This window comes from Falco punctatus, assembly GCF_963210335.1.
Source record: "Falco punctatus genome assembly, chromosome: 2".
NCBI classification, from domain to species: domain Eukaryota; kingdom Metazoa; phylum Chordata; class Aves; order Falconiformes; family Falconidae; genus Falco; species Falco punctatus.
The window spans coordinates 70,157,842-70,172,808 of record NC_137581.1 but is presented as its reverse complement, the minus strand read 5'-3'; the positions used below and the strand labels follow the sequence as shown (position 1 = coordinate 70,172,808).

Sequence of the window (14,967 nt, the reverse complement as noted above, 5' to 3'; positions counted from 1 at the left end):
GGAGATTTCAAGCTAATAATCCCTACCCAGACAGTTGGGTAGCCTGGTTGTTATTTTGAGAAACACCCACACATGCTGCTGGTTCCTATTCTTACATTAAAGAAAACATAAGAGTCACATTATTATGAATGCGGGCTTGGTGCAAATGCGAACGGATCATGAAGGGGTCCACATTTTAACAGAGCTTGTTGCAATGTTTTCTTTTGTGTTTCGTCTGTGGGCTTGCTTGTCTTAGTGAATGAGATCACAGCCTGTTTTATTTCAGAATAGCAAATACTACTGTCTATACATACTTTCCTCAAATTCAGAGCAGAAACTCCCTTAAAATGCAAAGTTTCCCTATAATTTTTCCCCCCCCCTTTCTTTCAGTACACATATTCCACTTCAGGTTTTGCACTTTCTTTTTTTCTGTTTGGCTTTGCAGTCGGCTTTGATACCATTCAAAGTCAAGCTCTGGGACAGAACTTTTAGCAAACAGCGGTCCAAGAGCTATGGTTAATTCTTCATTGCTCTGTGTCTTTAAATCAAGATTGGTGCCTTAATAAAAGGTTAGGCTTCTCTTCATCAAGTTATTAGCCTTTCATAAAGGAATCCCTTGATGAAATGTTATGGCCTGTGTTTTCCTTCAAAGTAAGACTAGATCATCATAATGGGCCCTCCAGGTCTTCAGCTCAGTGGTGCCTGATTTCTTTCCTGACCTTGAATTACGCTGAGAAGAGGAGGTTTTTGAGGAATAAGTCAGTAAGTAAAATTCTGCATGAATTTTTGCAGGATTACCAGCAAACCACTGAGGCGTTCAGGGAGCGAGGCAGTGCTGAAGCAAGCAGGTCCAACCTAGAGGAAGTTAATGAAGCTGTGTGTGGTGTGTGGGACTGAACCGGCACTGGTGTGGGAGATAGCAGTGGGCTCACTCAGAGCCTGGGTGGTCTCGGAAACCCAGCTACATGTAACTGTCCCTCCGGTGCGTGGCATGTCAGCTCCTCAGCTGCTGCAGGCAATTCCTGGGGAAGCTGTCCCCGTGCCTGGGGAGACCATTCATTGCCTGTTCTCCTGTCCCAACAGGAGACCCCTGGCAGTGATGGGGAGCAGCACTGTCCTGTGCTCATCATGAGTCATGGCACTTTGTAAGCCACAGCTTGTTCCTGAAATACATTCCTGACCTCAGCAGCAAAAGCTCTCCGTTTGTGTCCGTCAGTATGTGCTGGTTACAGTCCATGAAAGGCACACGTTTGTGTATGGTGGTGAGTCACAAAAGGGCAGAACATTTTTTTGGAAGCTCATTTCTTTTGGCCTGCCCCTGAGATGTTCAGCCAGAACCCGCCCTGGCTGTCAGATGCTGATTGGGAAAACATGATTTCCCCAATAAGAAGCAGGAAAACATCCAGCCTCCAACTCCCCAGGTATTGATTGAGCAGAAAAGAACCACCAGAAGCTACCACTTGCAAAATGGTCATGTTAAACTGGCAGCATTTGGGCCCAAAAAAGCATTCTGGAATAAATACTTCTGAGAGATGGCAATCCTGTGTGGGAAGAAACTGTAGGAATTGGGAAATAATTGGGGAACAATGTTTGTGTGTGTGAACAGGGGAAGACAGGATGGAGAGTGACTTGGTACTTGTATTTCTTAGTGGTTTTATCATAATACTGGCCCACAAATTGTGAACTGCTGCTCTGCAGCTGCTGAGATCATGGTTCTCTTGACACTCCTTACAGATGTTAGTGGTCTTAGGGTAAGGGGGCTTGTCTTCTATGCCTAAATAAAGAAAACCGTGGCTTGGTTATGAGCTCATCCTGTGCCTCACTAAAAAGTAGCAGTGACTTTCTTCTCCTTCCCCCAGAGCTGCCTCTTCTCACATCTTTGGTTCTGTCAGACACCCCAGTTAAATCCCGTGCCTTGTTAATGATGCTTTAATGAGCTAGCCTTTTCTCCTTCTTTGTGCAAAGGTTTCAAACGAGCTCACCCGTGAAGGAAGTGTGGAGAAGGGTAGGTGGCTTAGGCAGGAGCACAGGCGATTGCGATGGGACCTGAAAGCCGTAACACAACCCCAGGCATTTTTTCCCCTCAGAAAAAGGTTTAAGAAAGAGACAGATGAGGCGTAATTGAGACAGAAGGATGTTGATTTCATGGTTTATTGTCACATTAAAAAAGTAATCTTACTGATGAATTAATATTTGCTTTTTAATATAAAAGTGCTTATTCTTACAAATCCTTAAGGCTCATTCTGTTACATTACAGTAGGATTTTTCACCATCCCAGAAACTGTGCTACATGAGTTTTATATGAACCGTGGACATAGCAAAATCTCCAAACAGTAAAACAAATCATTAATAATTTCATTGCCTTTGTATGCACTAACCTGTTTAATTGTGTAACATAATTTAAAACATAATTTGTGAAAACAAACACAAGCAAAATTTTCTTGTCTTTTCTAGTTTCACTCGGAACTGATCCCCAAAAGATTTCCATTTTGATTGAGCGAATGGAACAAATACAATTGATTTTGAATCTCAAATTTTCACTTGTCTAGCAAAAAAGAAGGAATGAGACAGAGGAGCATTACAGGTGTAGTGTTCACCCTATGTTTCTTACTAAAGAGAAAAGGAATGACTACAAAGCACAAGTACTGTTCATATGTGATATATTTATTTTTGTAATGTCCCTATGTTGTACTTTTGCTTAGGTAAAGTTCCCACTGAAGCCAATGTGAGTTTTGCCTGAGGGAGGAATAAGACCAGGGCTCCCATGGGCAATATTTTAGATTAAGTAGTTTATTATTTTTTTGTCTCACAATGGAAGAATGAAATAGGTGAAAGTTACTGAAGCTCTTGTTTGTATTGATCACAAGTGGAATATGATTTCTGGCATATACTATGATACACAGATAAAAGATACCATATTTATTTTTAATTATAATCAGAGCTATATTAGTTGGATAGGCAGTGAATTTGCTATTTCTACTTAAATTTTAGATATCTATTTACTGTAAAGAGCAATACTTTTTTTTTCAATATTTGGGTCAAAATGCAGTAACTAAAAAAATACCTAATGCAAAAGATAAAAATAATTTAAAGTATTCTGGAGCAAGGGGGGAAATGCTAACCAATCTAATAAATAAGGCAATTTAAAGCATTTGTGACTGCTACTGTGATATATGTACATACTTTACAGCATAAATTACTGTACAGAATACTCCGTTTATTAACCTGTGTAAACAATATTGCCTGCTGTATGGGGACATATTGTGGGATTATGGTCAGTGGGAAGATAAACCACTATAGCTTTGGCTGGGTGGGGGAAGCCTCGGGTAACATGTCCTCAGAGAGAAACACGAGTGATGTTTTATGAGCTGCAAATAAAGCCACCCTGACTCAAATAATTTTACAAAAAATCTGCTGACGTTTGTTGCTATAAATGAAATACTTAAATGCATCTCTGTGGTTTGTTACAAAAATAATTCTGGTCATAAGCTGATCTTTACATACCTCATATGGCCAAGGACCCTCACTTGTAAGTTCACTGCATGAAAAGGGGAGGTGGGGGAGTCACGACACACCAGTATCCCGCCATGCCACCCTCTGCATGGCCAGTGTGCCCATTAAGAGGATGGGTGGTGGCTGGACCCTACACTGGACCACTGCATTGCCTCTTCAGCCACTAGTGCTACGTGCAGCATGGGAAATGGGGAGCGAATTAGGACTACTGTGATAATTGCAACTGGCTGGAGAAGTAAGGACAAATTCAAGCATCCTGTTGGTTTGGGTGCCCTATACTGTCTGCCCCACCTGTTTGTTTCCCTCACCCACCCACAGCATGGTTTGGTTTTGGCTTCTGCATGGTGACAACTCCATGGAAGACAGTCTCCGTTGGATGCCTACTGCAACACGGCCCTGGTCAGCCGACACCACTGCAGTCCAGCTTCCCGTTATGCCCAGGATATATAATATGCTCAGGATGGCAGGGAGCTGCCGTAAGCAGGAAGTGTGTGTGTGTGTATGCAGCCATGATTTGTTACACCAGTTGTTGTCTCCATCTGCCGTGGCCAGCATGGGGTGATGTCCCCGCGCAAGAGAACCAGGGGTGAGACTTGAGCTGCCTGGAGAGCAGCTCTCACACCACCTGGCTCCTCTGCTTTAACTTCTGCTCTTTCTGGTGCCGCCTGTGGAAAGAGATAGCTTCCAATGGCACGGCAAGCACACCTTCATCTGGCTGCTCTGAACCGGCCAACACAGCACTGCTCCTTCTGCCTCCACCAACAGCAAGGGACACTGCCTGGCCAGCCCTAGGAGCTGCTATGAGGCTGCGGGGCTGCAGGTGGGCCACGAGCTTTAGGTGGTCCTGAGTGGCCTATAGGCTGTTCATCATGGATAAAATTGCCATTTTCCTATAATGAATTGAAAAATGCTGTTGAATTTCCATAAAAAAGAGTAATATTGGCCTCGTGGGCTCACAGCCAATCTCGTCTCTTTTACCATCTACAGAAAAACTGTTTCTTCTGTTTAAAGGAAGACAGTTCTACTTCCAGACAAAATATGGAAAAAGTGCCTGTGAGGGTTTAGTAAACTGTAGAATATATTTTCTTGATATTACAGTAATCTTAATAGAAGAAAGGTGCACATTCAGTCCTCAAGGAACTACTTACTTCTTTGGATTTGGGCCCAGTGAATTAGAAAGTGGGCAAGAGATGATCCAGGTCTAAAACGTCTGCTTTAAACATCTCAGAAATAAATGTGTTTACTACATACCTATTTTCCTGCATATCTGCTCCCTCCCAATGTGATCTCAGTGCATCCTAAGTTATTTACCAATTTCAGCAGGCACTCCTGTTAGCAACAGGTAAAACTGTAAACCTGGGGTGGGATTTATAGCACCTCTATATCTGAGCTCATCACCTAAGTCCTCTTTGTAGTCAGTGGACAGAAACAAGTACTTCTGGGGTGTGATTCATTGTCCTTATTTTTGACCTTCAATGCAAGATGAGGTGAACCCCAATTTCTATGTTTAAACCAGGACATTTTTCCTCTTCCCATTCCACCTTCTCTTGCTATTTAATCCCAGCAAATTGTTACGAGGCTGATTGTGTGTCCTCAAAGGTGCTCGCACAGGTGTGAGACCACCGGTTCCCGCTGGTTCTACTGCAGGCCCATTAAGTGGCAATGCTCATTCAAGCAGATCAGTAACACAACGTCAGACAATGGTGCTGGGCCAGGAGATGCTGCTATAACCCCTCCAGCTACACTCCTGTTTCACATGGGATACTTGAGTCACCAGCACCAAGGGCTTTTGGACCCAGATTACTGGTCTCTTCCTTCTGACACAGAGAAGAAAAGCTGGTCAGAAATTGTGCATGGGTCATCAGCACTCACTGTCTCTTCCTCAGGAGAAAAATGAACTCTTTTGCTAGGAATAATGGCAGAAGGTGGGTGCCAGTCCCACAGGTGAGGTGGGAATGAGAAGAAAGCAGAAAGGTCCTGAGATGTTTGGAGCAGCCTTGCACTGCCCCCCATCTTTTTTCCTGTGAGTAATTTCAGTTCTACCTTGTCCTGCATGTCCTAAGCCAGGGTGGGAGATGGGGTTGAGAAAGAAAATATCTGTAACTGCAGAAAGAGCTGACTGTGGGACCAGGAAGGCAAAATGAAAGGCTGAGGAAATAAACAATGAATTGATCATGACACTAGTTAGCTATGTGTGAATTGCTGGGGAAAGCCAGAAGTCTTCATCTTCCCGTATAGCACCTTATGCAAATGGGAGATGGACTTGTTTGTCATGACTGAGGGCAGACCCCCAAAGTGACCCTGACATTCAGAGGGACCTTGACAGACATGAGTTGAGGACCCATGTGAACCTGATGAGGTTCAACAAGGCCAAGTGCAAGGTCCTGCGCCTGGATTGGGCCAGGTATCGATACTGATACAGGTGGAGGATGTACTGATTGAGGACAGCCCTGTGGAGAAGGCCTTGGGGGTACTGTTGGATGAAAGGCTGGACATGAGCCATCAATGTGTGCTTGCCAGCCCAGAAAGCCAACAGTATCCTGGGCTGCATCAAAAGCAGCGTGGCCAGCAGGTCGAGGGAGGTGATTCTGCCCCTCTGCTCTGCTCTGGTGAGACCCCACCTGCAGTGCTGCACCCAGCTCTGGGGTCCTCAGCACAGGAGAGACATGGACCTGTTGGAGCGGGTCCAGAGGAGGGCAATGAAAATTGTCAAAGGGCTGGAACAACCTCTCCTATGAAGAAAGGCTGAGAGAGTTGGGGTTGTTCAGCCTGGAGGAGAAGGCTCCAGGAAGACCTGGTTGCAGCCTTTCAGTACTTGAAGGGGGCTTATAAGAAAGGCAGAGAAAGACTTTTTACTAGGTCCGTGTGACCTAGTGACAGTACAAGGGGCAAGAGTTTTCACCTGGAAGAGGGTAGATTTAGACTGGACATGAGGAAGATTTTTTTACAAGGAGGATGGTGAGAACAGGTTGCCCAGAGAAGCTGTGGATGCCTCATCATTGGAAGCATTCAAGGCCAGGCTGGATGGGGCTCTGAGCAACCTGGTCTGGTGAAAGATGTCCCTGCCCATGGCAGGGGGATTGGACTAGATGACCTTTCAAGGTCCCTTCCAACCCAACCCATTCTCTGATTCTGTTAAATCTAAACTGCAAATGAAAATATCTTGTTCCAATACAAACATTTTCCGAAACAGAAGTGAGAGAAAGACTAAGGGTCTGTCCTTTGGTAAATGTTATCTACATCTAGCTTGTTCCTGCAGGAAGTGTTTCCTTTCATGTCTGTTAACAGGCTGAGAATTCCATATCTAAGAATGCCAAGTGGAGGAGAAAAGGATAAGGAGTGCTAAGGAAGGAAGGATTTGTTAGTACTGCCTGAATAACACGAACAGCAATAGAAACATTTTGTTGATTTGACTGGTGTTCAATCCTTGGTGAAGTGCTTTATTGATGACTTCTAGAGGTAATGTGTCAGAACAGAGCTGGGACTTTGACCTGGGGATGCTGGCTAATGATGGTGTGATCTGGGAAGTAACTCCCTAAACATTCTGCTCCCAACATATCTGACTTCCCAGCTCAGATACTGGAAATATGCATCACAAACAGACACATATTTTGTTATGAGAGAGACTTTTTTTAAAATGTTTGTTAAGCAACTAGTCCTCTCTGCAATGCACCATCCCAAAAGAAAATTTTCATTGATTTGAAATTATTTGAAGCTGGATTTGGAATAACAAATGCTTTGGATACTTCTGAGGCTGTTAGGAGAAACGCACTTGGTACGATCAGGGAGGCAAATTTCTTTCACAGAAATACAAAGTGGCTCAAAGATATAAAATAATTTGAAATTCTTAGGATGGCTGCACAGCTCTTGGTTAACCTGCGCTGTTTGCCCCATTATGTACTGTTGTAATTCTTGCTCTCTACCAGGATCGAAGTTATAGATACTCTGGGAATGGCAGTTCCACCTAGGCTGTGACTCCCCTCAGTGCTGAGTACAAGTTTTATATACTCTGGTGCTTACATCAAGAGCTTACATGGTATTTAAGGATTTTGAGGGTCTTGTAGCTCTGGACTCAGGGGTGAAATTCATCCAGTGTACTTAGCAGTTTTTTCCCTAGCTCTTCTACAGCACTTTCCTTCTGAGGATACAAAGTGATTTGCAAACATTAATTAATTCTCATAAAGCCCTATGAGGCAGATAAGTGTTAAGTATCCCTGTGTTAGTACATATGAGAAACATGAGACCTGAGTGCCTTATGATCCATGCTGTTCTCTATATTCACTTCCAAAAAGGAATACGTGCCTTGGGACAGAGGAAATCCCCATTTTTTCGTCATTCTGTTGTTTTCCTTAGACCCTCTGGAGTCCTTCAAGGGCAGCAGGGGTGAGGCTGGAATTCAAGCTACAACATGTGAGATTCAAGCTACACAGATTGGAACCGAGAGGGAGCCTTGCTCTAGTTGCTGCTGGCTTTGTGGGGGAAAGCAAGTCCCTTTATGCAACCTGTGGGTTACTTGCTCCATGCTGCGGCACCCTGTTTGAGAGGCAGAGGAACTGAAGAAATAGCCGCAGCTGAATCCCACAGTGTCCCACCACTGTGGAAAACCACAGTCTTTTGAAAGAATGATGGAGCCCTGGATGCTCCAAATATTAGTGTTTTTCTTCTATGTAACTCTGGTGAGGTAAGCACAAACAGGGCCTAAAATGACTTTCCCAGTTTGTTAATTAACCTTAAGAACAATTTCCAGCATGGCAACCAGTAACACCAGAAATAGAGTTTTGGCCTTATTGAGGGCAAATGGCAGCCTTATGAGAGACGTTAAAGTAGCCAAATTTTCATGCTAACAGTATTGGGTGAGAAGCATTGGTTTCCAGTTTTCGAGGCAGACTAGACATAAGATCATTTAAATGCTTTTCTGAATGCATTCTGACAAATTTGTCTATAGTTACAAGCCTTTCCAGCCCTTGGTGCACAGCACATAAGCTAATATAACAGTTATAATTATGATAGTGATCAGGCCTTTTTAAGACATGAAAATCAGACTAATTCTCTAGTTTCAAACACAATGAGTTCAAATATGTGATGTAAATGCTAACAAAAAGATACCAAAATGAGAGGCATGTTATGTCTGTGCCAGCCAAACTTCTATTGTTACCTTAACAAGTCCATATTCTTCAGGCATTGTTTGTATTTCTATTGTGCCAGGAGATTTTATTCCTTAGTTTGAGGATTCTCCCTGAATGGGGGAGGGAAATGTTGCTGTTGGTGTGAAAAAAGAAACATTTCTTTCTGACATATTAAGAGGATTATGTAAAGGCAAGGCATATTGCAGAAGGAGATGTTCTTAATATAGCTTTTACCGTGAACCCATGACCCTCCAGAAAATTTAGGAGAGTTAAAAAACCTATTGCTTTGACAATCTTTTCATTTAAAAAAAATCCTCTTGTAAAAAGATCAAGGAATTAATTCACTGTTATTTATATAAAATTCAACCTTTCCTGCTTAAAATCATGAATCATTTAATGTCAAATCTGCAAGTATATCTGAAGCAGATGCCATTAATCCAAATCATTTCACAAATTCCATTTTCATTTGGATTAAAACCTACAACTAAGTCAGTGAATAGTATATACTATATATGTGTTAAGGCTGGTGACTACTAAAGTCTCTTGGGTAGGTGAACTGAGCACAGATTAGCCAGGTCTAAGTAGATGTCCTCATCTAGCCAAAAAAAAAGTTAACCTGACATTTCAGTGATTTAGATTTGAATCAGTAGCATGAAAAATGGTCGAACATTTGTATTACAAAGGAGATACTATGGCACAGTCCCAAAGGTGCATTTCTTATAAATTAATTAGTTACACAAATTATTTTGATAACAGTTACTGCACTTCTGAGGTGATATGGCTGCTCGGTGATGAGTACTTGATGATCAATGGTAGGCACTAGTAATAGCCTTCATGCTGAGTGACTTTTATTACTATTTAGATTTACAGTATATACATATGTGTTTGTATCTACACTTAGGGCTTGATCTTCTTAACCTCCTTTACCTAAGGTCCTCTGCTCACTATCATCTCTTCCTTTGGAACCCTGTAATATTTGGATAAAATGAATAGGCAAAAAAGGGGTTGAGGTATCCTGCCATGTGACAGGGAGGACCATGCTTGGCTTTCGGTCACACTTGAACCTCTGCATATGCTTTGTTCTTACCTGTCACTCATGCCTCCGTGAAATGCTATAAAGGATTAAGGCCAAGGGGTCTGTATGTTCCTGCTGCCTGTGAGGATCCTATAGGCTGCTTTACCAACGCTGTCTGATTGAGAAGCCTCTGTTTGTAAGCAAACCTCTCCCTCCAGGCATAATCCTTCCGGATTTGTACAGAATGACTTCTTACTTTCCCAACATGAACCTGAACATTGCTATGGTGTAAAGAAGCCTGCATGTTCCAGGACTTTTACAACAGATTAAAACAAGTCAGTATCTTTCATGGAACTCCAAAGGACAGATTCCTCTGGTGCCATCCAGAACACACAGAGCATCTTTGACTCATGATGAAGTGCCTAAGACTGTTCAGGTTCTTAAGGTGGAGCTTATGAATAACTGGACTAGATCTAAATGCCACATGCACTTTTCCAGACCAGACTCTAAGAAGATGAAATGAAGTATTGTCACGATGCCACATTCGTTTATCTAAACAGCAGCAACCATATACAGCAAATAGTCTGCACAGAAGAGTATTCTAAATAACCTCACCAAAATAGTATAGCTGCAAGAAACCTGATGGGGAGAAGGCCAAAACCTCTAATCCATTTATGTGTCTAGTTGGTTTAAGTGCCTGCTATTTCATCCTGTTACACCACCAGAAGTTAAGGCTCAGTGTTCTCATCAGACAACACAGATGATGCCAGCACAAAAAATAAAAACCAGTGTGTTTTTCCATGGAAGCAATGGGTATTTTAGCTGGAATAATTCAATATAAGAACAATGCACAAGAAATGACAATCATCTACAAGAGATTCTTAGTACTTGGAAATGTTACATCAGGACAGCATTAATTCTTGCATTTCTTTGAAGTTTCTTGACATATTACATCCATACAAAGAGTTCATTGTGATTAAGAAAAATACCCCGATCTAGTAAAATAAACATGCTTCAGAGTTCCATATTTGAAACTCAAATGCCACATGTCCAATAAACTAAACTCCATTTAAGGCAAGTAATCACTTCTAAAATTTCTCAATGTTAAATAGCAGTAAGGGCTCCCAACCCCCAGACTTATCTGAAGATAAACATCATAGGCACTGTCAAAGAAAACAGAAGCTAATCTAACTGGAATTTCACTTTCCTGATCTGAGGAGAAATACCACAGTACCTTCATATGGTATTCAAGCAGCTGACAGAATCCGTTGCTACTAGTCTAGTAAATCATGACAGACATCCACAGCTGGAGATCAGGCAAGTCATAAACAGAAAGGCACCGATCAAGTTCTCCACAATACTTGTGACCAAACAAATTTTGTTCCTTCTGGGGTGGGTAGCAGCCAGAGTTAAGAGCAATGGGAGGATTTGGAGGATGTGTGTTTTGTCATTTAAAGGCAGGTCTGTGTTCACTCTTAAAGCTAGCCACACTGCAGCACTCATGTCCATGCTAAGAACTGACCACAGCCTGAGCTCAGGACTTCTCTTTGAGGGGAAGTATCTGAGCATGAATGAGTACATAAATATCGGCCCAGGATGGCTTGGGGCTGAGCAGCTCCTCAGTAGCTACGCTGCTGAGCTGCTTCAAATGGGGTGAATGCTCTGAGTCAGAGCAATACCTGGAGGTATGGTACTCAGTCTCAACAAAAAAAACATGCAGATATGCGGGGCTAAGTGTGCTCTCAAGCCCACTCATTACCACAGGGTACATACAGTCTGTGTTAACAAAGATGTTTTACTGAGAAAACGTGCCACATTGTTTGGTATCTTTTTTTTTTCAAAATGGAGCTCTTAAAAAATGGTGGAGGAAAAAAAGGCAGCAGGGACCAATCAATCAATATCAGTGGCTAATTCTGCTTCTATTTTCTATTGAAAGAGACTTTTGTACTCACATTTCCTTAATATGTAAGTAAATTAGACTAGAAAACAACAATCAAAGGCTTCAGCCAGTGACTCGGACAAGAACATCCATTGAAAGTCACCAGAGCTGCTGACTTGAGTAAAGGCTGCAAATCTGATTGAAAAAAAAAAAAAATTTCCAATACAGAAAAGGAAAACTAAGTGTGTGAAAACCACTGAAAATGAACAAAAATGCATGGAATGATATGCACAGTTGATATGAACTGGCCTTGACCTCAGCTGACCCAGATTAAACTCCAATTATTGTGGGATTAATTCTTCTGGCATGAAAAAACACAGATTGTCAACAGGAACTGAAAACATCCCATAAATCAAGAAACGTTAAAGCCTAGTTGAGGATTATGCATGAAGAGTGAGAGGATTATGATAGGAAACAGTTCTTAGCCTGATGAGCAGCAAACTCAGCTTCCTAGATAAAGGAAATTGCATGTAATGCTCCCATACAGCCTAGAAGAAAATACTGCAAGCTTCTGCTAGATGAAAAAGATATGAAAGTCAAATCTGTGGGATGAAGCCTTCCCATGCAAAGCCAACAACTGTTACAGATATATCCTGGTCTCTGTGTGTATGCAGCTGAAATTAACACATTTTCTTGACTAAGTAGATTGAAGTTTGCCATTTTTTTTTCACCAATTATCTATTTACTGTCAGTAACAGAATGCAATTTCCCACCATCTCTTTTAAGTTCTTGCTATCAGCAAATCTGTTTTCAGGCTTTTTGCTTGATACTGTAGGTTATACTGTTGGTGAGGAGCTGAACAAGAGGTAAAGTTATTTAAAAAGACAGGAGATAAAGGAATGCATGCAATTTGTTGAAACTTACTGCACGTGAAGGAATGCCGTCTTTCTCCAACTTAATGCAGACTACACAACTCCTCTGTGCCCCAGTGGGGAAGTAACAGGGAGATGGCACATTCGTATTGAAAATTCTGTGATGCGTCCATGCTTGCAGTAAAAGTTCTCCATGTTTATGATTTGCCTTCATTCATTCCAATTCAGGAAAGCCCTTGTGTATGTGCTTAAGCTCTGCTGAAATCAACAGGATTTCATTACAAGCTTAAAGTTAAGAATCTGTTGAGTGCTTTCCTGAACAGGGATCTGTGCTTATTGCACTTGGTTCAATCAACCCATGAGATTTTGGTTTCTGAGTTTTTCAGTACAAGAATAGAAAGGGTATGTTTTGTGCATTAAGATCAGTTCTTTCCAGTATTTCTAATGTATGAAAATGTTTGGAGAGTGGTATAGAACAATTAATCCTGAAGAGACATCATTGTATACTGTATATATGCACACATACATGTCTACGTTCAGAAAAATTTTGCTCAGTATTGAAGAAATATTCACCTTTGTTTGGATCAATGCTGTGGTTGACTATTTCTGTAGCACAGTGTCCAGAATAACTGAATTATCCATGAAAGGAATACTGTCCATGTGAATGGCACACAGTCATTATGACAAGTGAGCGCTATTCCGCACCCAGTGAAGTCCTTGTTGAGTATACTGAACTAAATGCTCCATACTGCTGTGCAAAGTGATAGGTCCCATCAATGCATCCAGGTCGTTAAAAAAATCTACAGAAATAAAAAAGATTCAGCATCAGAAGAGTGAAGCTGTATTTGCCACCCTTTAATAGATTTTATTCTCTTACAAATTGAGTCAAGCTGAACATTTCATAGGAATGAACGTTTAGTGCTGGTGAGATTAATTTTAAAGCCCTGTGGTTTATGATCTTACAGGCTGATGCACAACAATTTTCTTTTTAAAGAACAAAACAGTGAGTTCTTTGGCTTTGCTTTTCATTAATTTCCATTGAGTCTTGATAAAGCAAACAGATGCTCGGCAAGATTTATTTTTAGATTAAGGACAACTTAAATCGAAAAGTCTACACATAAGTGTCTAGCTGTACATATGCTAGACATTTAAACTACCATGACAGAGAAACAAAGGCCCGTACAACACGGTACACCCAGCCTAAGGAAACTAACCACTAGGGATTTAATTCAGTTGCCTACTTAGAGGGATGTAGTGCCCATTTGAGATGCTCTTAGGCAGTTGATACGTATAGTCTGAACGGGCAGATCTAACACAGGATGTACAGGAGACTTCTGGAGTGGCAGTGTAGGTAAGGATGCCTCAAACGGCATTTGGCAGCTATGGTTAGGCAACTGAATTGTATTCCCACCTCCCCTTCAGGGTGAACTGAACAGCTGTCTGAACTCTGCTGTTTGTATTGAACAAAGCTCTATCAGCTGCAGTGAGCCCCCACAACTCATACATACGCACCTACACTTAGGTGTCCTCATTTTGATTTGAATCCTGCCCCCGCCTTAAATACAGAAATTAACCTGAAAACCAAGGAATACTTTACCATCAACTCAGATGCCGAGGCGATTGCTTATGGAAACCAGTTCAGCTGAGAGAAGTTTTCTCTGAAGAGAGAGTGAGGCCCCTCATTCCCATCTGTGTCTGCTCAGATGGGGGGAGGGCCAGGGGCTGTTCATTCCTTCTGCAGAAAGGAAGGGTGCTCCTGCTTTTTGACTTGGTCTGGATAAATGCATCACATCCAGCTGCACGACTTTGGGGAGTAGGAAGCTGCCTTGCTTCCCACAAACCTTTCTCTCGAGAATGACACAGATGGCAGTGAATGCTGCCCACAGCTACACCTGTGACCTGTCTGTCACCAGTCCTGACCAGCCAAATAAAGAAAAAAATTAAATGCTTCTGAGACAGCTATCAAAATTGCTGTTGTGGGCCGTTTTGGAACAGACTAGGAGCAGACTGAAGAAAAAAATCACCTCTGCAGTCCTACCTTGCAGTCAGGATTCCTGCCAAAATAGTTATTTTCCTGATCAAAATCATGTGACAGTCTTCTGGAATAGTCCATTGCCTTGACTCACTCACCTCTGTTTTCCTTGGCCAGGTTATCAGCCATCTCCCAGTAGTCATAGCTGTGCAGGATGCTGTTGGTGATACTGACGTGGTTGGCAGCCATCTGATGAATGCGCTGCGGGATGCTGATGATAGGAGATGGAGAAGGGGCCCCTGTGCTCCCCTGGGAACCCACAGAGCTGACTGGAGAAGGGCTAGGGGACATGGGTGATGGAGTTCCTGTGCTCCTGGAAACAGATGTCAATACAGTTACTTAAAAGGTGTTGGAATTAAAAACATGAGAGTATCAGAACACACTGTAGGTAAGAAAACACAGTTTTCTGTACATACTGCCAATCTGATGTAAGTTTCTGTGTGACTTACTTTCCACTGGCACCCCAAGGAGACGGATTCTGGGCAGCTTTTGATGAATTCTGTGAAGGAAAAAGTATTTAACAATGCATATAATTTATATAAGACTACAAA

General features: G+C 42.1%; 1 protein-coding gene across 1 annotated transcript in view; it reads right to left on the bottom strand.

The window, feature by feature from the left end:
* Nucleotides 1-1,024: 1,024 nt before the first annotated feature.
* The window catches only part of AFF3 (ALF transcription elongation factor 3), a 336,652-nt gene continuing 322,709 nt past the window's right edge, over nt 1,025-14,967 (bottom strand). The window contains exons 19-21 of the mRNA XM_080377268.1: nt 14,866-14,915; nt 14,515-14,729; nt 1,025-13,184 (exon numbers count right to left, since the gene is read on the bottom strand). Coding sequence (XP_080233394.1) covers nt 13,063-13,184; nt 14,515-14,729; nt 14,866-14,915 — 387 coding nt within the window. The 3' untranslated portion in view covers nt 1,025-13,062. The remainder of the gene's footprint in view (nt 13,185-14,514; nt 14,730-14,865; nt 14,916-14,967) is intronic.